This window comes from Petaurus breviceps, unplaced genomic scaffold (assembly GCF_028583685.1).
Source record: "Petaurus breviceps papuanus isolate PSGF00001 unplaced genomic scaffold, PetGlider_PUasm1.0 225, whole genome shotgun sequence".
In the NCBI taxonomy this organism is placed as follows: domain Eukaryota; kingdom Metazoa; phylum Chordata; class Mammalia; order Diprotodontia; family Petauridae; genus Petaurus; species Petaurus breviceps.
The window spans coordinates 7,584,129-7,607,743 of NW_027185889.1; the positions used below are offsets into that span (position 1 = coordinate 7,584,129).

At 38.0% G+C, this 23,615-nt stretch overlaps 1 protein-coding gene across 1 annotated transcript in view; it reads right to left on the bottom strand.

Moving 5' to 3' along the window:
* The window catches only part of CUNH12orf50 (chromosome unknown C12orf50 homolog), a 41,297-nt gene that overhangs the window by 10,311 nt on the left and 7,371 nt on the right, over positions 1-23,615 (bottom strand). Inside the window, exons 4-9 of the mRNA XM_069095064.1 lie at positions 21,453-21,626; positions 9,469-9,546; positions 9,271-9,381; positions 6,895-7,005; positions 3,308-3,418; positions 1,194-1,310 (exon numbers count right to left, since the gene is read on the bottom strand). Of these exons, the coding sequence (XP_068951165.1) occupies positions 1,194-1,310; positions 3,308-3,418; positions 6,895-7,005; positions 9,271-9,381; positions 9,469-9,546; positions 21,453-21,626 (702 nt within the window). The remainder of the gene's footprint in view (positions 1-1,193; positions 1,311-3,307; positions 3,419-6,894; positions 7,006-9,270; positions 9,382-9,468; positions 9,547-21,452; positions 21,627-23,615) is intronic.

Consider the following 23,615-nt stretch of genomic DNA (forward strand, 5'->3'; position numbering starts at 1 on the left):
AGGAAGGAAGGGAGGAAAGAAGGAAGGAAGGAAGGAAGGAAGGAAGGAAGGAAGGAAGGAAGGAAGGAAGGAAGGAAGGAAGGAAGGAAGGAAGGAAGGAAGGGAGGGAGAAAGAAAAAGAAAGGAAGGGAGAAAGAGAGAAGGAAGGAAAGAAGGGAATGAGAAGGATGATAACTAGCAAAAGACAATTAAGAGGGCATTGATGGCCTTAGAAAAAGATATTTTAGTAATGGTGTGGAAATGAAAGCAAAATTAGAGGGTGTTAATAGTAGTAACTTGGGCACTAAGAAATTTCTACTCCTTCTAGAAGTTTAACACTGAAAAGGAGAATGTCGAGGGGTGGATAGTCAAGGGAAGTGTATGCATGCCTGTGTGTATGTATTTTAGGTTAATTAGATCCACATATGTTTGTAGACAGAGAGAAAGGAACCAAGTAAGAGGAATGGTTTAAGATGAACTAGAAGGAATGATCAAAAGAACAAGGTCAAGAAGACACTGGAGAGGAGGAAGGGCACAGGAGTAGAGGGTTACATTACCACTAGAGAAAAGATTTTGAGTTATGGAAGAGCAGAGTAAGGGCCCTTATCATGAATGGCCTAGGTTTTCTCAATAAAACAGGGAAATTCATCAGTTGGTAAAAATAAAAAAAATTTAAAAAAACATTGTGGATATTGAGCTGGGTCTTGAAAAGGGAAGACAAGGCTTGGAATGGCCTCATTACTGCAGATCGTGGAGAGTGAAAGGATTACAGTGTAGCAGTGAGTGACCTTACGTATTTTTTTCCTCCAACTCTTTTGCCTCCCTAGGAAGTGGGTCCAATACACTGAATTGTAAAGAGAGAGCAACCTTGAAGAGGGGAGATTCATTATGAATAACTTCCAAAGTGTAAAATATTTGGGTAATCCAAAGCATTTATATGGTATTTATCTGTAGATGATTTTTTAAGTTTGTTCATTAATCCTAAAAACAAGCCTAAGTGATAGCTAATTGCTGATATCTCAGTTTTCCAGACATGAAGTCAACAAAGATTATATACACTTTTCAAAACCATATTATATTTCAGAGAGATACCAAGAGAATCTTGTTTCCTTCATTCTCAGGACCTGCCTCCTACTTCTGAGATATAATCATTTTTGATGGGCTATTTCATGAACTGATTGGATGTAGTTCAAATATACCCAAGTACATCTCACTTGAAGAGGGATCCTCTTTGCATTTTGTGTTGATATTCTCAGTAGCATTTAATACGTGTGTTGTAGGTACTGGTCTTGTAGTTACAGGATGCTTTGGATGAAGACTGTCCTCTATGCCTTTGGAAAGAGAAGAAGAAAGAAGAATGTCTGTTATTAATAAAAGTACTTTTTAAGTTTAACATGTCAAAATTCCCCTTGTGGTATTACCCCACTAATGAAAAAAATTCCAATCTTTTTTACATATTATTTTTTAAAATGCATTAGGTGGTTGAAGAATGACTAAACAAACTGTGGCATGTGAATATAATTCAATATTACTGTGCCATCATGAATGACAAGATGGGCTGTTACAGAGGAAACTGGGAAGCCCTTTTATGAACTAATTCAGAGTGAAAAGAGCAGAAACCAAAAAACCTGCACAGTGACAACAATATTATAGAAGAAAAATAACTTGAAAAGATTTTTAGACTCTTATTAATGCAATGACAAACCCTGAGTCCAAAGGACTAAAGGTGAAACATTCCACCCATCAGAGGAGGAGATGGATTTAAAATACAGAATAAGAGATGATTTTTTTTTTTGTAAATGTGGAAATGTGGCTTGCTGGACTATGCATGTCTGTTGGGAGGGATTTTTTTTAATTATTCAATGTGGGAGGGAAGCAGAAGGGAAAGAAAATAAATACTTGTCAATTTTTTGTAATGCATTAAATATCACATGCCCTGTTCTCCTTGTCACTACTTCTCCCCAGTAATACCAATTTGGAGCCAGAGAAGTATTTTCAAAATTTAAATACCATAGTAATGATACACTATTTTAAAAGAAATATCATGTACAAAAAAAAATAAAGATGCCTATCAATCCCACAAATAGTGGTGTACTCTAAAATGGAGCCTCATGGTGCCATGGAAAGAGAACAGAAGAACCAGGCTTGGTATTCTGGCTCTACTACTCATTACCTATATGACCTGGACCAACTCATATAAATTCCCGAATAAACTTTAAATTTAGCCCTCAGTACAGGTTCCTACAAATCACACCATTTTAGAGAATTAAAGTACCTTAGCAATCATTTAAACTCACTCATTTTACAGATTAGGAAACTAGAAGGTCTGCGTCTTGACCCATAGTTCACTGTTACTTTTCCCAATGTAAGTACCCTTAGCCCCTGAAACCTCTCCCTCTGACTGGTTCTTCCCATATCCTCCATTTTGAGGAGGAAACCCAGATCAACTATGTCTCTGTTTCTCTCCAGGCTGCGCTACTGACTTATCTCCCTAGAACCTGGTCCACCATGCCTCCACTCTACTACCTTCATTCTCTTCCCTCTTTTTCTTTTACCCTCTCCCCTTCAGTTCTCTTTTATATGGTATCTTCCCCCATTAGAATGTAAGCTCCTTGGGGGAAAGGGACCATCTTTAGTGCTATTGAATGAATATCTACCCACCAATCTACCTCTCTCCATCTATACTTATATAATACTTCCCTTTTCTAGAACATTTATCTCAAAATTTTCTTGTCTTTTATTGAAATTCTATTTTTCATATGAATTATGCAGGTTTTTCAGTAAGTCCATTTCTGTTTTTTTCTGACTTCAAATAGAAAATATTTCTTCAGTTATTCTTTAGCTAATTAAGGACATTAATATTACAAAGAAGTAGACATCACTCGGTAGTATTCATGGAGAAAAGGGGGAAAAAATCTCTCTTAGTGACAAGATAATAACTTCTTGCAGCCTGGGGTGGAAAGACTTAGGGACTCCTCCCTCCTTAAGAGTTCTCAGTAAAATATGAGTGGCAAAGCAAAAAACAAAGAACCGCTCAAAGGAGACATATTGAGCTCATGATCATTTCCATACTTTATTCCTTTAATTAAAGGTTTAAAAAGGTACAAGAAGGCAATCCTATCTCTCTAGTTGCAACCTGAACTTTCTATGGAAGTAAATCTAGATTTTTTTTTTTAGTTAATGAAATAAAAAAGGAATTGGAGTTTGGATTTTTGTTAGGTTATTCAATTAAAGTCTGTAATATATGATAATAGGCTTTTATTACATGTGCCCAAACCAGTTATAAATAAAACAAAATTAATGATAAGAAGCATAAAAAATTTCTTACCTTTACTACTGTTTGAACCTTTTGACATGATGAATTCATTCTCCTCAGTTAAAGCTTCACTTTCATCCACTCCAAGAAATATGATCCTTTGCGGTACATAATAGTCACCCCCTGAATCAGAGAAACACAAAATCTTAGTGATGCTGAGCCTTAGATGTAATCTCCCCTAACCTCCAACCCCACTCAGAAATCCTCTCAACATCAGCTCCTGCTGAGGGTGATATTGCTTCTTGCTTGATATACTTTTCTAGTGATTGAGAAGTTCAGTGACAATTTCACAAGGCAGCCCATTTCTTTTAAAAGCTCAGATTGTTCGGAAATTCTTGCTTATATCCCGCTAACTTCCCATTACTTCTAATTCGGGGGGGGGGGGGGGAGTGTAACTAGGTGGCACAGTGAATAGAGTAGTGTTATTAGAATAAGGAAGAGTCATCTTCCTGAGTTCAAATGTGGCTTCAGACACTAACTGTGTGACCTGGAAAAGTCACTTAAGACCCTGTTTGCCTCCGTTTCCTCATATGCAAAATGAGCTGGAGAAGAAAATGGCAAATACCCCAGTATCTTTCCAAAGAAAACCCCAAATAGGGTCACGAAGGATCCAAACACAATTAAAATGACTCAACAACTTCTAATTCTGCCTTCTGGAGCTCACTGCATGCAATAATTATCCATTGTTTTCATATAACAGCCTTTTAAATATACAAAAATAAAACCACATCTTCCCTAAGTCTTCTCTTTTCCCAATGAAATATCCCATATTTCCAGGTCTCAGCTGCCCCAACTCAGGACAAGATGTGAATGCCCCTTTGAAAATGTGGCACCCAGAACAATACTCCAACAGACATTTCTGAGAACACAGGATCTGTTCATTTAGAGTACTGAAGTTCTGAACCTTTTTGATATTCTTCCAAACACCCTAAGCTCACAGCTTATCAGTCTCTTGAAACACACCACCAACTTCTGGATTTTCTGTTTCTGTCAAGGGTGCCACCATTCTTCCGGTCATTCAATGGGTAGGCAATTCTGGTGACATCTTTAGCTCCTTACTCTCACTCATCCCTTATATCCAATCAGTTGCCAAATCTTGTTGCTTTATTCATAATATTTCTTGTATATGTTCCCTTCTACATGTCCATCATTCTATTTTAAGCCCTCTGTTACCTGTCACCTGGACTTTGGAAATGGATTTTTAATTGACCTAGCTAGCTCTTCTCTCCCTATTCCAATGTACCCTCCACAAAGTCACCCAATCACAAATCTGACCCTGTCACCATTAATGTTCAAGAAACTCTGACTTTGTATGGTTTTCTAGGAAAAAAAATTACAAACTCTTCTATTTGACCATCTCAAGTACTTCATAATCTGGTCTCATCCTGCCTTGCCAGCCTTCTTACATATTATGCCCTTCCACACACTCTATGCCTCAAACAGGCTTTTCCACTCCTATCCCTGTGCCTTTACACTAGCTGTCCTTCATTCCTGGTGTTTCCCTTCATGGTTAAGCTCAATCATCATCACTTTCTGTATAAGGCCTCTCTGGGTCCCTATCAGCCACTGATGTCTTCCCTCCTGCCCCAAAGCAAGCAAGTACTGATTTTTTGTGTGTTTGTACCTACATACCTATGTAGGTTGTGAGGTCTCCCCCTATAGAATGAGACAATAGAGAAGGGTGGATTTAAGAGAATATAGAATGGAAGTTTCTTGAGAGCAGGGACTCTTTTACCTTTTGCTTTGTCAGCCTAGTGCTTAGTATACAGTAGGTGCTTAATAAACTCTTGTTATTTGATAGATTTTTGCCAACTAAGGAACCAGACTGACTCAGTAAGACAATATTACAACTTGTTGAGCTGGTCTGGTTTGTTCTTCACAACCATCTAGTTTTTTAGAGGCTCAAAACAAGTCACAGAAACAAGTCCCCAGTTTCGCTCATTGGCAGATCATAGGATCATAGATTTAGAACTCAAAATGCCAAGAGAGGTCCTCTGGCTCTATCTTTTCATTTTATAGATAAAGAAACTGAAACCCCACCAGGTGAGATGACTTGCTCCTATAGTCACAAAGGAAGCAAAATGGCTCAGTTGGGATTAGAACCCATATTCTTTCAATCAATTCACCTTACTCTATAGTCTCATATAGACAATGCCCACTCTAAGAATTACAGAGTTGACAATGTCCTTAAAGGTCACCTGCTGCCAATCCTTTCTCTAAATATCAACCACTTCTTTGACAATCCCAACAAAATGTCTCTGGACTTTGTTTAAATATTTGCAGGGATAAGGAATTTACTCCCTCACAAGTCAACCCATTCCATTCCAACCCAATTATTAGGAAGTTTTTCCTTATATTGAACTGATAATCTCCTTCACTCCCTGCTCTTCATCCTCACTATCAACTTCTACCTTGTGGTCCTAGATGTGTCCTGTGGAATTACAATAAATCCAATCCTTCTTCCACATGGCAGTGCTTTGGAGATGTGAAGACAACTAACATGGCCACCCCGAGTCTTCTATTCTTCAGGCTATAAACAACAACTTTAGCTCCTTCATTCATTCTGAAAGGAATTTTCACAAGAGTTCCATATACAACTGAGAGATCCCTGCATCATTCTCCCTAGACATAACCAGCCACTGATTACTAGTTTCAATTCTCTGTCAAAGACATGGGGAAAAATTAAGGAAAGGAGCAAGTCAATTAGCTTAGAACTTGAAGATATCCAAACAGAGAGTAGGCCAAGAGAGAATAGAGGAGCAACACTGTACAGAAAAAGCATCACTGACATAATACCTAAATATTCAGTTTTTATTTTCAGTCCTTGGCTTGAAATCAGTTTTGTCTCTCTCCTCTTCTTTTTCTACCCTTTATCTCTATTTCTCATTCTTCCTTATACTTTTGGTTTAAACGAAAGTTTTAAAACTAGTGACATAAAGTGTATTGCTTTCAGATATATTCTTGAAGGATCTAGTTCAAAATACCTGAGTGGGAGCAATGGTGTTGTTAGTAAAAGGATTTCCTAGAGCATTGTATCTGAAAGTCTCTTTTACTTATGCCACATCCCACCTTCTCTCATACTTATATTTGTGTGTGTGTATACATACATATATATATATATATATATGTACATATCCTGTCTCCCTTATTAGATTGTAGAGTGCTTATAAAGGTAGGGACTACATCATTTTTAAAAAATCTATTACATCACATGGTAGTTAAAATATTTGTCATTGAATTAAATGTGAACAATTCAATCACTTAAGATAAATATGAAGATTAAGAAATAGCCTGAGACAGATAAAACAATACACATGTATAAGTCATTTGTCTTGCATAGGTCCAAATATATGTACCTTTTCATAGCAACTAGCATATTCATTAACCATTCATTTAAAAAAAAATACTTTTTCTATTGTTATGGAAATCATTCTCTTTAAAGAGAACAATAACATGAAAAACACAGGATTGATCAAAGAATGTCATTTTATAATTATGAGACCTGCTTAACATGTCCATTCAGAAGAATACATCTGGTGGTCTGTGGAATATCAAATATAACTAGTAGTAAATATTTTTAAAATGCTGTATGAAGTCACCTCCATTTTCAAAAGCAGCAAGGTCAGTTCTTGGTTTTCCATCCAATGATGCTTTTATCTCACCTTGTCTTTCAAATATATTGAACTTCGTTGGAACTGTAAGACCATCCCCTAAAATGGCATAAAAAGGGGGTAGGGAGATCGACATATCAATAGCGATGTTTCTGAAGCGCAGATCGCCACAGGAACTGTGTTACAGAAATAGCACATTTATAGATGCTTAGGAGAAGCCAGCAAGACTCTGGCATATAGCCTAAGGCAAGTATTGTTTGTACAATGATTTCATGAACAATAAAGTACACGACTTTTTAAAGCAGTTTCACAATTTAATTCTCAAAGAGGAAAATGAGACTATTTTCTTATCTGATCAATTCAAAAATGAATTGGTAATCTGACATTTTTAAACTATTTCTTCTCTATTGGACATGAAATAGAAATTATTTTTGATTGTGTTTTTTAAAATATCATGACTTTAAAGGCATTTACAAATATTTCCTGGTTTAACTCCTATTCGGAAGTATCGTATTTAGTAAAAGTTGTGTGTTATTATTGACTGCTCTTGTGGAAATGAAGTGACTGCCTCACTTTCTCATATATCTTCTTAGTATCATTTCATTCTTTAGTAAATTCATGTTAAAATCATACTATAAATCAATCAAAAAGGCTTTTATAATCACCTTCCCCTCCTATCCCACCATTTTCTTCTCTTTCATGAGTGAGGCAGCATGATGTAGTAGAGTACCTGGCTTAGAGTCAGGGGTACCTGGGTTCAAATCCCCACCTCTGACACTTATTAGCTATGTGGAAAATTTAGGATTATAAATGCTGAACTGGAAGGGAGCTCCTTATAGAGAGGAGGAAGATAAAATTGAGGGAAGTCAAGTGACTTGCCCAAGGTCACACAGTTCATGTCAGAGGTGAGATTGAAACCCAGGTCCAACTGGCTCCAAAGATATTTTCCATCCTCTCCCTCTGTGTGACACTGGGTAAAAGTTACCCAACCTTTTTGTACCTCAGGCAGCTCCCTAGGACTTAACTCTTAAGTCAAACACTAGGGTGTGATCTCTGTTGGTAAAGTGAGTTCAGACCTGAGGAATTCCCCTGCACTGAGGATATCATAAAGATACTTCATGGACCCATGTTACTGAAGGGTCACTTTGTGAAGTAGGAGGATGGGTCAGAGACCTTTAAATGCCTCCCAACTTGTACTACACCTGCCATGGGATGTTAAAAGTCAGTCATCTGCTTCCAGAAAGTTAAAGAGTATACCAAATGATAACAGTTATTTCTTGATAAAGGACAGGCAAATCATCTGCTCTGTGGATTAACCACATGTGTGGGGGGCTATTTCCCTACCCCTACCCACCTTGGCCCTGGTGGCTTTCCCTGCTGGGTCTGTTTGACACAAATCCCTGCTACTGCTGCAAAACTGGTTTTAAAGCTCATCCTAGGGGCGAGAATGTGAAGTTTCGTTGAGTCCATAGACTTTCACCGTGTTTTCCTGTTTCTAGCCAATATATCAGACAACTCTAACACAATCAATTCTATACACATTGAAATTAAACATACATTTCATCTTTTCAAGAAAAAAAGAACATTCCCATCCAGCCTCCCCAGTGCAGACTTTTAGTTCTGTTCACTAATTACAGAAGGAAAGGAGAAGGAATTGGAGGAGAGTGAGTCCCAGGAGCCAAGAGCCCAAAATTGACTTCAGCCACTGACCTTCTTCTGTCATTGCATACAAGTCATTGAACCTTGTTGGGTTTCAATTAGCTTATCAATTCAATAAGAAAAATCTTCTCCTATTTTCACCCCTGCTATTGTAAGATAAAATGTTAGCAGCAAAACATCTGCAAAATCATAAAAAATAAGGTTTGTAGAAACCCTCCTCTATTCATTCTGCACACCTGGGAAGGCATAATTACATTTCATAAAAGCTTCTCATATTAAATTTAAGACATAGGATAAAACCATTGTCCACTTGAAGTGGATTTATTTCCCATTTAAATTCTGTCCTGAGATGCAGAGTAACATGGTAGATAGATAATGGAGCTCACAGTCAGGAAAACCCAGGTTGCCTCTGATACTGGGGTCTGTGAAATGTTGGGTAAGTCATTAAACCTTTCAGTGTCCCAAACAACTTTTTAAGAATCTAATTATCAGCATCAATGGAGGGAATTTATGCTTTGGACCTTACCTACATGAATGAAATCACAGAGCTAGCTCAAAACCAGCCAACCAGCCAACCAACCAACCAAAGAAACAAACAAACATAAAAGACAGTCTTTGTGTGTATCTCACTAAATAACTCATTCATGCCATAGCACTAGATATCTCCTAAGCATCACTTTGAGGTGCTGTCATTTAATTGCTTACCTTCTTGCAATTCATTGCCATTTTCCAAGGGTTTTGCTAAATCTTTTTCCACTGTTGAAGTTATGCTTTTTGCTGAAATGTCTGGAGGAGCGTGAAATCTGTAGTATTCACCTAATCTCCCCATAAGGAAAATAATGGTTAGTATAGTGCTTACGCACAGAACTAGAAAAAAACCCACACCATCACCAAAATGCTTACCAGACTTATAGCACATTTCCTTTATTGCCCTTTCTTCCTCAATTTCCTCTGGAGTCTTTGTCCACAAACTAGAAGCATCTGCAGGATATATTTTTCAAAGGTAAATTGTCTCCCATATACAAAGTCTATGAGAAATTTTTTTTACAAATTAGAAAAAATCACAGCTGTTATTCTTTGACACCTTTTGATTTTTAAACTAAGTTAAAATTAAAAGAAATTATTTCAGAGTAAAATAAAATCAGTGAAATTTGCATCCAGAGAACTGTTCTTGCTTGCCATGCTGAAGGAAGAATAAAGGAAGATCCAAAAGAAAGAAACCACCAATTATACACATTAAGCCCAATTCTTCCCTCTCCCGCTTCCCATTGTAGGGTGGAGTAGGGCTTTCTTCTGACCATATCCACTTATCTATTCCTACTTAATACTTCATAAGGACTTTCTTCATCCATCCGTCCATCTGTCCATCCATCCATCCATCCATCCATCCATCCATCCATCCATCCACCCATCTATCCATCTGGCACAGTTTTTCTTTTAAAGTGGATGGGTGGGAAAAGTGCAGAAGGATCCTACATATCCCTAAACCCAAACCCTGTGGTTTTGCGTGTGCTATTGATAAGCCAACATAGGTAGTGGTAAGCTGGAATCCCCTCCTCTAGTGATCACTACTTTGTACTCCCTAGTGTGATTCTAACAAGAAGCATTAGTTCTCCCTGTGTACAGTGTATGCCCCTTCTCCTCACTGTATGGAAGAATAGTGAATAAACCAATGAGTAGGGGGAAGAATTTGAGGAGAGGGTTTTGTTTATTTTTTCTTCTCTTAACATTTAGAAGGTTTATACAAAACTGTCTTTATGTATAAACACACAGACAGCCTTTACAATGATGTCATTTAAGGAGCATTATGCATGCATGTATGTATGTATCTATGCATAGGTTTATAGTATATGTTACACGCAGCACGTATGTAGAATACACACACATACGTGTCATTTAAATATGTATATACATGTATGTGCATGTGAACATATGCTGACATGTTTTATAGCCTATAAAATTAAATATATAAACAGGCATGTATTGTAACATATATAAATAAATAAAATTAAACATATAGAGATATACGTGTATATATAATTCATGTGTCTAAATACAATGACTTATATAACCAACATTTCCTACAGAGGTTTAATTCATGTAAAGCAGTCTCCAAAGTAAGGAGACCAAAGAGTCCAGAAATAACATATGCTAGCAAATACTTAATCTTGCCAAACAGCAATACTTGACAGCAAAGGGTAATACTGATTTAGTATATAAACTCATTTTCAAAAACTTATGTAAGCATATGGTGGAAGATTATAAAAAAGTTCCACCTCCCAAAACATGAAATAGCAATGGAAAAAAAATAAGTTGGCGGAAAACTTTATATGAAACCCAACTAAGTCAGATTACGACAAGGGCACTTAGAGATGAAACAGGAAGGAAGGTAAACAAACAGATGAAGTGTGACACAGATGTGCCATCATTCTGCACAGAACTCTGTTCATTACCAGTGACAACAGAAAAAATATATTTGGACTCTAAGACTTTAGTTCCTAGTGTCCTGCACTGGGAAGTGAAAGGAAGAGCAGAGGGAGAAAAAGAGGAGAAGGAAGTGAGGAAACAGCTAGACAAGCCAAAATACAGAGAAGAAAACTCTTCTGAAAACTGTACAATTTTGAATACATTAAGAAATTGGACATTAAGATATCTGGAAGAGAGAAACACATCAAATGACTAAGAAAAAAATACGAACGGTATTATTTCACACACAAAAAAAGTGATCAAAAGTCCATCAATTTATGTCTACTTTCTCATCTTTAAAAAAATCTTTGTATGTATCATATATATGTATTATATATGTATTATATATTATGTGTATGTATATATATATATATAGAGAGAGAGAGAGACAGACAGACAGACAGACAGAGACAGAGACAGAGACATAGAGACAGACAGAGAGAGAGAGAGAGGGCATTCTTGATGAAAATGTGAGCTTGGCTCAAATTGTTGGCTATGTTACATATAGCACACCTAAAATTCTTGTTGCAGTCTGATGCTGATAGATCACTTGAGCTTGGGAGTTCTGAGTTTCAGGAAAGCTAAAGCTAATTAGATGTCCTAGCTAAGTCCAAAACAAATATACTTAGCCCTAGGGAATGTGGGGTGATCTGGTTACCTAAAGAGAGTTAAACCAGCCCAGATCAGAAAAATAAAGCACTGGGATCAGACCTGTGAGTGTCCATCGAGCTTCCAATTTGGATAAGACAGGAAGGTAGATATACACAAATACACACACACTCACAAACATACAAGTATGTGTAAATATGTGTATATATATTTACATACATATTGTATATTTAGATTTATTGTTATATACATAAGTGTATATGTATGTGCACATGTATTTATATACTTATATGTATACATACTAATTATACTGCATGTGTATATATATATATATATATACATGTTTTCCTAACTTGTCCAGGCTGAAAGTACAATGGTTACTCACAGGCCTGATCTCAGTGCTGACTGACATGGAAGTTTTAACTTGTTTCATTTTTCTGGCCTGGGCCAGTTAACCCTGCCTTAGATGACCTGGTTGCTCTCTATTCCTAGGGGCTAATTTGTTCTGGACTTTAGCTAGGAAATTAGCTAGCTAGGTAGATAGGTACCGTGTTTCCCCGATAATAAGACCTATCCCGAAAATAAGCCCTCCCCTTACTGTGTAAGATTCCTCTAAAATAAGCCCTCCCCCGAAAATAAGCCCTATTGAGATTGCTAATGTAGTGAAGGTGATCCCCTGCGCTACACGCTACATTACAGTACCCTCTGTATGCACCGTCCCCTTCCCCCTCCCGGGTGAAACGCACGCCACGCTCCGAGCTGCATCCAATCAGAGCTGCAGCAGTGAGCGCATCATCCTGTTCTTCCCCAGTGATTTGCTTGTTGGCGCCATTGAGAGCAGTGCCGCGGAGGAGAGCTGAGGCAGGACAACATAAAAACCCGGTATGTAAGCGGGAGTGAGGGGGCATGATGGAGGATAAAAAGGGCATGATGGAGGAAAAAAGAAGAACTCAGGGGGCATGATGGAGTGAAAAGAAGGACTGATGGTCATAATTTTATTATTCTGTCTGTTCTGACCCCCAGACATGAGTACAAAAAGGAAGAGCTACCGTATACTGTTGAGTATAAGAAAGCAATTGTAGAGGAGTCACATGGCAAGAATCTTGCAGTTTTCTGTAAAGAAAAACTTTTGGATCTTCGAATGGTCAGAAAATGGAGAGCAGATTATAATAACCTCAATCAACAGGTGGATGCGGGAAAAGGGAAAAAGCGCAGGTCTGGATCAGGTCGGCAGCCCTTATATCCTGACTTGGAGATACTCATTGGTGAATGGATTGCTTACAGGAGAGCAAAGGCCTTGGTTGTGCGCAGGGCTGATATTCAAGCATTTGCCCTTTCAATGGCACCAGAGTTTGAAATGGTCTCAGAAGGATTCAAAGCATCACAACACTGGTTGGACGGTTTCCTTCAACGGTATGAACTGTCCCTAAGAAGATCAACAACACTGTTTAAGCTGGAAGATGCTGAAGTTATTAAACATGCACTTGTATTCAAGTCCTTTATTGATAGGATCAACATTTCCAAGTACCAAACCTGCAATATGATTGCTATGGATGAAACTGCAGTGTTTATGGGACAAGGATCTCAAACAACAATTCATCACAGGGGTGCAACATCAACCTACACTCCCACCACTGGCTATGAAAGTGCACGGGTCACCTGTGTTTTGGCAATTCGTTTGGATGGAAAGAAAGCCACACCTCTAATCATCAGTAAGGGCAAGAAAGATAAGATTGAACGTGTATCTGGCATTTACGTTCTTGAAACTGAAAAAGCCTGGTGTACACAAGCCATTATAAGAAAGTGGGTTGATTTAATGCTGCCACTTGTTAATGCGAGGTAACCAAAGAGGTCTGATAGTCTGGGATTCAGCCAGCACTCACCGCACTAAAGAAATGAAGAACTTCCTTGCAGAGAGAATAGATCAAGTAATGATTCCTGCAGGAATGACTGCCTATCTCCAGACCCTTGATATTGCAATAAACAAGCCATTCAAGGACCATTTCGCATGGAAGTCAATGACTACATTGAAAATAGAATGGAAAGAAATCAGCGTGGAAACTTTGTGAAGCCCTGTCTGCAAGAAGTCATGACTTGGGTGAAGAAGTCATGGGATAAAATTACTGACAGCTGTGTCGACAAGGCACTACAAGCAGGTTACCTGGACAAGACATATTCATTTAAAGAGAGCTATATTGCTGGACGTGACAGATTGGGTCCACTTCTTCTGAAGGAAATGGAGGCGCAAGACATCCAGGATGGAATTCAGGGTATGGACACTTCTGACGATGTTGTTGAAGAAGATGACATGATCATTATTGAATAAAGGTACATTTTTTTGTTCACATTTACCTGTTTATTAAAATTTCTGTCAATGTTCATTAAAATAAGCCATCCCCTGAAAATAAGCCCTCTTGTGTTTTTCTCTCCAAAAAAATAATAAGACAGTGTCTTATTATCAGGGAAACACAGTAGGTAGGCAGAGAGGTAGGTAGATAGGTAGATAGATAGATAGATAGATAGATAGATAGATAGATAGATAGATAGATAGATAGATAGATGGATGGATGATAGATAGGTAGGCAGACAGACAGATATTTGTATATGTATGTATGTAAACACATGCATGTATATATTTCTATACACATATATATGTATATACACATACACATATATTTTACAAAAAGGGAACACACAGGTAACTACAAATGATTTTTCACAAACCATGTCTTCACAGTCACAAAATTGAATGAAAAGTATAAAGAATAATAATTCCTAGTTCTTGTTTGTTGATTATTTTAAAATCAAAATGTGGGAGTATAAAATTGTAAGCTTTAAAGCTCTTCACACTTTTTTAGCCCCAGGGCAGGACTGACCAACCACCGGCTGGAGGGACTCCAGATCACCAGCAGCCATGGAGGTTTCCAGAATTATCAACACATAGATGCTAAGGACAAAGTGAGAGGTCAGTGCAGTGTGGACTTTGGGACCCAGTAGTTGGGAGTGCATTGGCTTTTGCCCCTAGGGCAAGAAGCTGCTGAGGCCTGCAGAGCAGCCGCCACCACGTGGCAGCTTCAGCTCCTGCCCTGAAGAGTGTAGGGGGACCAAGCAACTAGTCTGAGAGATAATTGCTCTTGCTTTAACCTGCTTGGTTCTGGATTGTGGTCTAGAATAGAAGTCCTGGGGTGTGTGAGCAGCTTGCCAGAGTGTGTGGAGGCCTCAGAGAGGGCACCCAACTAATACCTCCAGCAGCTGAGAAAACCCCAGTGTTTGAAACAAAGCTCCCTTGTCTGGTGGCAGAGTCCTACTGTGGCAAAAAGCCCAGGGGTCAAGTGACTGAGTGGTGACATGACCAGGCAAAGGAAGCAAAGCAAACAGAAGAATCCAATATTAGACTCCTGTTTTGGGGACAAAAAGGATCAAAGCATGGAACAGGAGGAAGACAATGAAGTCAGAACTCCTGCACCAAAAGCTTTCAAGAAAAATACAACCTGGTTACAGGCCATAGAGAACCTTAAGAAGCAGATAAGAGAAGTGGAGGAAAAATTGGGAAGAGAAATGACAACAATGCAAGAAAATTATGAAATGAGAGTCAACAGCCTGACTGAGGAAAACAACACCTTAAAAAATAGAGTAACTCAAATGGCAAAAGAGGCTCAAAAAGGCAATGAGAACAATGCCTTAAAAAGCTGAATTTGACAGATTGAAAAAGAACCTCAAAAGCTCACTGAACAGAATAATTCCTTCAGAATTAGATTGGAGCCAATGGAAGCTAATGACTTTATGAGAAATCAAGATGCTATTAAACAAATCCAAACAAATGAAAGAATAGAAGGCAATGTGAAATATCTCATTGGAACAACCACTGACCTGGAAAATAGATCCAGGAGAGATAATTTAAAACTTATTGGACTACCTGAAATCAAATGATCAAAGAAAGAACCTAGAAATCATCCTCCATGAAGTTCTCAAAGAAAACTGCCCTGACGTTTTAGAACCAGAGGGTAAAATAGAGCTTGAAAGAATCCACTGATTACTTCCTGAAAAGGATCCCAAAAAAGAAAACTCCTAGGAATATTATAGCCAGGTTCTGGAATTCCCAGATCAAGGAGAGAATATTACAAGCACCCAGGAAAAACAATTTGAATATTGTGGAAACACAATCAGGATAACTCAGGATCTGGCAGCTTCTACACTGAGGGATCAAAGGGCCTGGAATATGATATTCCGGAGGTCAAAGGAGCTGGGATTAAAACCAAGAATCACCTACCCAGCAAAACTGAGTATCATGTTTCAGGGGAAAATATGATCATTCAGTGGAATAGAGGACTTTCAAGCATTCTTGATGAAAAAACCAGAGTTGAATAGAAAATTTGACATTCAGATACAAGAAGCAAGAGAAGCATGAGAAGGTAAACAGGGAAAAGAAATCATAAGGAACTTATCAAAGTGGAACTATTAACATTCCTACATGGAAAAACAATAATTGTAACTGATGAAACTTTTCTCAGTATGAAAGTAGTTGAAGGGAATAGAAATATATATATATATATATATATATTTCTACATATGTGAATGTATATATATATATATATATGTTTACAGGTATACATAGATAGAGGGCACAGGACCAATTTAACAGGAAGGGATGATACTTAAAAGGTGAAATTAAGAGGTGAGAGAGGAATATAATGAGAGGAGATGGGGAGAGACAGAATGCGATAAACTATCTCATATAGAAGAGACAAGGGAAAATGGTTATAATGGAGGGGGAAGATTGGAAGGCAAAAGGGAATGGGTCAACCTTATTCTCATTGAATTTGTCTTGGGGTGGGAATAAAATACACACTAAATATGGTATCTCACCCTACAGGAGAGTAGGGGGGAAGGGGGTAAGAGGGGGTATAAGAGGGGGGATGATGAAAGGGAGGGCAGGCTGGGGGGAAGGGAAGTTGGAAGCTGGAAGCACCTACTTTTGAAAAGGGATGGGATCAAAGTAGAGAACAGAACAAGTGGGAGGTGGGATAGGAGGGAGGGAAATACAGTCAGTCTTTTTATAATATAACTACTATGGTAACATTTTGCATTAGCTACACATTTACAACCTATACTGAATTGTTTATCTTCCCAGTAAGGGTGGGTGACAAGTGAAGAAGGGAATGAATCTGGAATTCAAAGTTTTAAAATCAAATGTTTAATCTATATAAATTTGTAAGAGTGTGTGTGTGTGTGTGTGTGTGTGTGTGTATTCTATTATTAATACTATTTTACATGTAATTGGGAAATAAGATATACAAGGCACTGGGGCATAGAGATCCACCAAGCCCTAGTGGAAAAGTAGAAGGAGGTATGGGAGAAGATATGGGAGAGAGCAGATTGGAGGAGGGGATATCCTGTGGGACTGCTATTTTGGGGCAGTGGGTCAGGGAAAAACAGGGAGAAAAATTGTAATTCAAAATCTGGCGGAAATGAATGATGTAAATTAGAAGTTATTAAAGCATTTGAAAAAAAAAAAGCTCTTCACCAATGAGGTATTTCACTTTCCCATATTAAGATCATACTAAGATTCCTTGATAGATGAAACTACAGTGATAATTCGGTTCAGTATTTTATAATTATCCACTTCAAGTAAGGGAGAAAAACCAAGAGTTCCCTGTTGATCAGAAGCTCTTTGCCTGTTATGCTGGATGCTTGGTGATGAGTTCAAAGGAAAAGTGTGTCCTTGTCAAGTCTAGATAGCAATATCCTCCCCAAAAAAAGCACTCATGTATAACAGTTATAGTACTGATTCCATCAAAGACCAGAAGATGAGCTCCATAACTACTCAAGAGGCTAATGATCCACAATGGAAAAAAGAGATGAAGCACGCCTATTGTCTCGTGATACAGACAGACATTCTTGAGGGACAAGGAACTGGGCACAGAAGGGACTCATAGGAATACAGAGGGCTGGTTTACATTTTGGCAGTAAGGTTGTACTGAACTTGGAATGGACAGAATGAGAAAAAATCCTAGAACTAGGTCTCCAGTGCATTTTGGGAAAACCCTCCATGAATGAGATATGTTAAAGCTATAGGGAAGATATATGGCCAAAAAATACTGACTGAAAAGGTTTGGCACCACTGGAGGGAGTTACCTATATCAATATGGGCAAAGGTCTACTCAAATATCCAAACAAGCATATCTGTAAGAACTAATAGCTGCGATCAATTAAATGTTTATTGAGTGGCATCTTCTTCAGTTCCTACCATACACAGGAATTTAGTAAATGTTTTCTAAAAGAATTAAAAGTCTGTGGAGCAAAATTATAAAAAGAGGGGAAGGTACAAGAAAAGGAGGTGAGGGAGATGTCCGACCAATTATTTTTTAATGAACTGCTATGTTCAAAGTAGCCTAGAAAATGTGGAGATACGAAGAAGAATAAGACACCAGTCCTCAATGGGGTAACAATCTAGTAGGGGAATCATGAACACACACACACCTAAAGATAGCCAACAATGTACTATAACAGATTGTAATGTAATGCCAAAAGAAGGCAACTTCCCAGGTTCAAAATACCAGCATAGGTGCTCTCTATTTTATTTAGTGACAAACCAAGAACAGAGAAGATCAAAACATGACATCATTCAAAATACAGCATTTACTAAGTGTGATTAAATAATCTCCAAGTACTACCCCACCCCAGGACCTTCCAATCATTCAATCAATTACAAAGTCCCTGTTCTAAATACTTCTCCACCCCTAGGCTATACCTTAATTAAGTCCACCACAAAGCCCCTCTTCTCAAATGGAGATTAGTTTCCAAACATAAGGTCAAAAGTTCCCCACCCCTGGATCACAATTGAATCTACCCCAGAGTTACATCAAGTTTAAACACAGCACTTAATACCCAAATGGAGGTCTTTTCTTTATCTTGACACGAGGCAAGTTCTCAGCAATCTTAGTTCCTGGGGAGACAAGGCTTAGCAAGGCCATAAGATACATTGCCAGTCCCTTCATGAATTCATCCTCTGTCTGTAGAACAGTCCTAGAACCCCTGAACACATTAGCAAAGCCCTCTCCCAGGATTTCTGTAAACATACAACAAGAAAATCCTTCTTCAGGGCTTCTGAACCAACAGAAAGGCTCCCAGACCCCTGCAACAACAGCACTGTCCTTCACCAGTGGACAGTATTCACTCTGTCTGCAGGACAGTCTCCAGACCCCTGCAACAACAGCACCGTCCCTCACGAGTGGACAGTATTCACTCTCTGTCTGCAGGACAGTCTCAGGGCTTCTTAGCGAACAGCCAGGTTCCGGGACTTCTTCAACAAAAGGACTGTCTTTCACCAGTGGACAAATCTGGCAAAACAACATCAAAACAGACAGAAAAAGTACCAGCAAAACAGCCATGTCTCCTCAGTCCTTGGCAGCTCAGGGGGCAGGTCTCAAAAGTCCAGGGCAATTCAAAGCGGCCACCAGCAATTCTCTTAGTCTCTCTCTCTCCCCACGAGGTGCTGCTTCCAAAAAAATCTTCCGCCTCTCTCTAGTGTCTCTCCAAATCTACATCACCAGCTCCTCCCAGTTCAGGACTTTCTTTTCACATCAACAAGCCCATCCCACAGGTGGGATTAACAAACTCTGGGTTTTAACACAATCAATTTGAAAACCAAGCCAATACAGGGGAATCTTTAATTGCCATTACTATCACACAGATATATTGACATTATATAACTGGGGCCTGGGAATTGAACATGTGATTTCCTTGGTACTGGGAAACCTCTGAATAGAGAAATTCCCTCTGCTTGAGCAGGTCCCCACTTTTTGATGCAAGTTATTATAGTCTTAGAGAGTTGCCTAGAGCACTGAGAATTTAAATGACTTGCCCAGAGTCACATAGTCAGGATATGTCAGAGACAGCCCTTGAATGCAGGTTATTCCATGCTCCCCAGCTGGATCGCTATTCACTACAGCATACTGCCTCTTCATATAGCTAAGAGACTGTCACAAAATATTAACACTGTATAGTCATGCCTCACACACATAAATGGTAAATGAGCCATACTGATGATAGGTGTTACCACTGTGGACTGGCATTATCATGGAAGCCTTCATAGTGGAGATGGGACATTGATTGATGAGTAGGATTTAGGATTCAGAGAAAAGGCAAAGAATGTAACCAGGTAGGGGGAGCACCATAAACAAAGATGAGTAGACAGGAATATTCCTGTATTTATATTCATGGGACAGTGAGGACATTTATTCCAGCCTGGCTGGAATGGAGAAGTTACCTGAAAAAGCAGTGGAGTTGGAAAGGCAAGTTTGAACCAGTCTGTGGAGAGACTTGAAGGGCAGGCTTAAGAATTTCAGAATCTACGCTCCTTGAGAACAGGGACTGCTTTTGTTTTTTCCTTTGTATTCCCCAGTCCTTGGCATGGTGCCTGACACATATGTGCTTAGTAAATGCTTGTAAATACTCGATTGATTATTCTGTAAGCAATGGATGGAGCAGGTAGGTGGTGCAGTAGAAAAGATTACTGGACCTGGTGTCAGGAAGACATCTTCTTTGAGTTCAAATCCTGCCTCAGATGCTTACCAAGCTGCTCTACCCCAGGGTGGGGTAAGTTATTTAACCCTGTTTGCCCCTGTTTCTTATCTATAAAATGAGCTGGAGAAGGAAATGACAAACCACTACGGTATCTTTGCCAAGAATACCCCAAACGGGGTCACAAAGATTTGGGCACAACAGAACAACAAAAGCAGTGGGGTTCTGTTATTTATTACTTTTGTAACCTTAGGTAAATCACTGCCTCTCTGGCTTGAGTTTCCTCATCTACATAGGGAAAGGAGTGGAGTAGTTGATCTGAAGTTGCCTTCTAGTTTCAAATCTGTGATCCTATAAACTGTTGAAAGGGTTTGATCAAGGAAGGGACGTGGTGAGTGGATATATAGAAAGGGTAAATACTGAAGACCAGGACAACTTTTCAGTTGACAATGCAATGATCTAGTCATGAGATAAAAAGGGACTTATTTAGGTGCAAAAACAAAAAAAACAAAAACCTGCCCTACTTGTTGACATTCTTCCCACAAGAGCAGAATTGTGCCTACTGGTTTGAATCAAAATTTAAATTACTATATGCTGCTGAACATATCAGAGAGAAAGATTCTAAAGGCGTTTAGGGAAAAAAAGAAATTTTTGAAGTTGATAAATTACTTTAAATATCCAAAGCAAAGAAAATACACTAAAAACATCATAACAATGGATTTCAGGGAATGAAGAAAGCATTTGAATTTCCAATTTTCCATGCTTGAGGGAGAACACAATGTACTTTACAACTTTCTGTATAAAGGGACCATAACAACAGAGCATGGTCTTGCATACAATAGGTATTTAATAGACATAGTGATTCAATTTGGAGATTTCATTTTATGCTTCATAATGGAGTTTTGCTACATTTGCATAGTCTGCTCTGGAAAATTTCATCTCCAAATTCCCACGATGGTAAGTGAGTCATATTAACTTTATCTGACTACCTGTATCTTTTGGGTACATCAGAAGAAAGACAACATAAGTGGTCTTGAAAGTTAATATATCTCCCCCAAGTAAGGAATTTACTCCTTCCTTATGAGTATGATCACATCCTTAGACTATCAAATTAGAACAATGAATTAAGAGGCTTATGAAAACTAAAGCAATTTTCTCAACAACCTCTACCTTCCATCAGAAAAATGGTTATTACAAACATACAAGACATTAAGACAAGTGAATAAAGACTGTAATACAAGTATAAGGGTCTTTACATACATCATAGATCTAAGGAAGATCATACTAACTGTTCTCCTTGTCATCTTCGTCTTCCTCTTCCTCCTCTTCCTCTTCTTCAAAATTAATAGTTATGACCAATGGAGGATGAATGGGTCTCGAAATATTCTCCTGAGGTTTCAGAGGTTCTTGACTCTGGGTAGGGGGCAGAATTCCTTCCTGGGTTTCTTTTTGTAGTGTGACATCTATAGAGAAAAATTTTTTAAATCCAGTCTTTTTTCACCATATTATATAAAAGTGGGCTTGAATGCTGTTTCAAATCTTTTGTCCTGATTTGATTACATGCTTTGTTAAAAAATGTTCTATTTTTTCCTTTTCAGGAGAACATAAATCAAGTGTCAACAAAAAGCTATCATCTTTTTAAGGAGTAGCAAATATTAGCATTCCTGCTCTTCTTATAAAACACTTGACTTTTTATATCCCTTTTCTTCTGAGGTGCTCAAAGTAATATTTTATTCTTATGATATCCCTGTGAGGCAGGTAAGTAGGGATGACATTACTATTCTCATTATGACAATGAAGAATCAGGATACAGTCTAAGTCAGCGGTGTCAAACTCAAATGGAGATGGATCCCTGCAGGTCACATATTGACTTTGCCACAAATCAACATTGTCATATTGTATTTTTATTTATCTTGTTAAGTATTTCCAAACTACATTTTAATCTGGTTCAGGTCACACCTGGAAGTTTTGAAAGGCTACAGGATTCAAGTTGGATGCCTCTGGTCCAATGTTGGCATAGTTAGATGTACATAGTGAGCACATGGTGAGCCATAGCAAATCCTAGCCAATCATACAAAGGGAAAGCTTTCAATTTCAGCAATGTCTAGAGTTACCTATGTCTAGATATATAGCTTAGAAGAACTGCCCAGTCAAGTGAGAATGACAAAAACAAACAAACAAAACCCTATAAAACAACCCACAGAATCTAGTCCTTATTCTAATGGACCCCAAGAGGTCCATGGAGAGATATCTGGGTGTCCTTGTACTTGGTTAGGAAAAATTACATCTTTACTTCTCATAAACCTTTAACTGGAATTTAGCATTTCATCCAATTATTAATTTCTTTAAAAGGTAGAAAGGAAAGGAATAAGCATTTATATATAGGATCTACTATGTGCTAGACACTATGCTGAGTGCTTTCCAAATATTATCTCATTTTATTAAAAAAAAAAAACATTACATATTCTGACAAGGGTCCATAGACTTCACCAGGTAGCCAAAGAGGGACCATAGCAGAGAAAAGATTAAGAAATTCTGCTCCAGTGGTTCCTTCTATATTCAACTGGCTAGTATTTTCAAAATTAAATCTATCTAAATAATAAAGAATGTAAATAGCAGGAGAAAGCATGAGTAGATTTAGCTAGGAAAATATCATAACAGAAACAACCCAAACAGACACTTTGGAATAAGAGTTCAAATTGAATTTCATGGGCTACAAAATTGTAGTCAAGTAATTCAATAAAATTTGATTAATTGAAACCCCTCTGATTTAAATATTAAGTGATCTGAAGTTTATCTTGCTACTAATTATTAAATGTTTGTTTAATTAATATTATAAAGAAGATTGCAAGGATACTCAGTTAACCTTACGTGCACAATGCTTTGGAACATCCTCACAATCCCTTGAAGTTACATTAATTTGCATTCAAGTTACTAATGTGTCAGTTAAAAAGGATATTTAACCACTCACTAAGGCAAATCAAGCAGAATTTCCATTTGCCAACTATTATTTAGTTATTAAGAAAAATATTTATTTTAAAATTATAATAGTATTCTTAAAAACTACTCCATGACTTAGATCTTATACTAATTCATCCTGAAATCCTACCCTAATAAATTAGTAAATAAATTAGTAAAAATGAATTAGTAAACTTTCTGCTGTGTATTTATACCTATTTAGCTGACGGAACTGTGATCTTATCAATGGGGGTATGTCATTCACTCATACAAATAGTATAGTAACCTATCCATAATATTCTTGGCTATCATTCCATAAATTCCCCAAAGAGGATCTACCCAGCACATATACTACTTCCCTCTGGATATTTTAGTATTTCTTAGGTTACAGTGTATCACTCGGTCTCATCTACCTCTTGTCTACATGCCTGGTTCCTCTCCTTTTCAATCCATGTAGTGTTCATGATGTATTTCACGTTATTTCTTGTGTACAG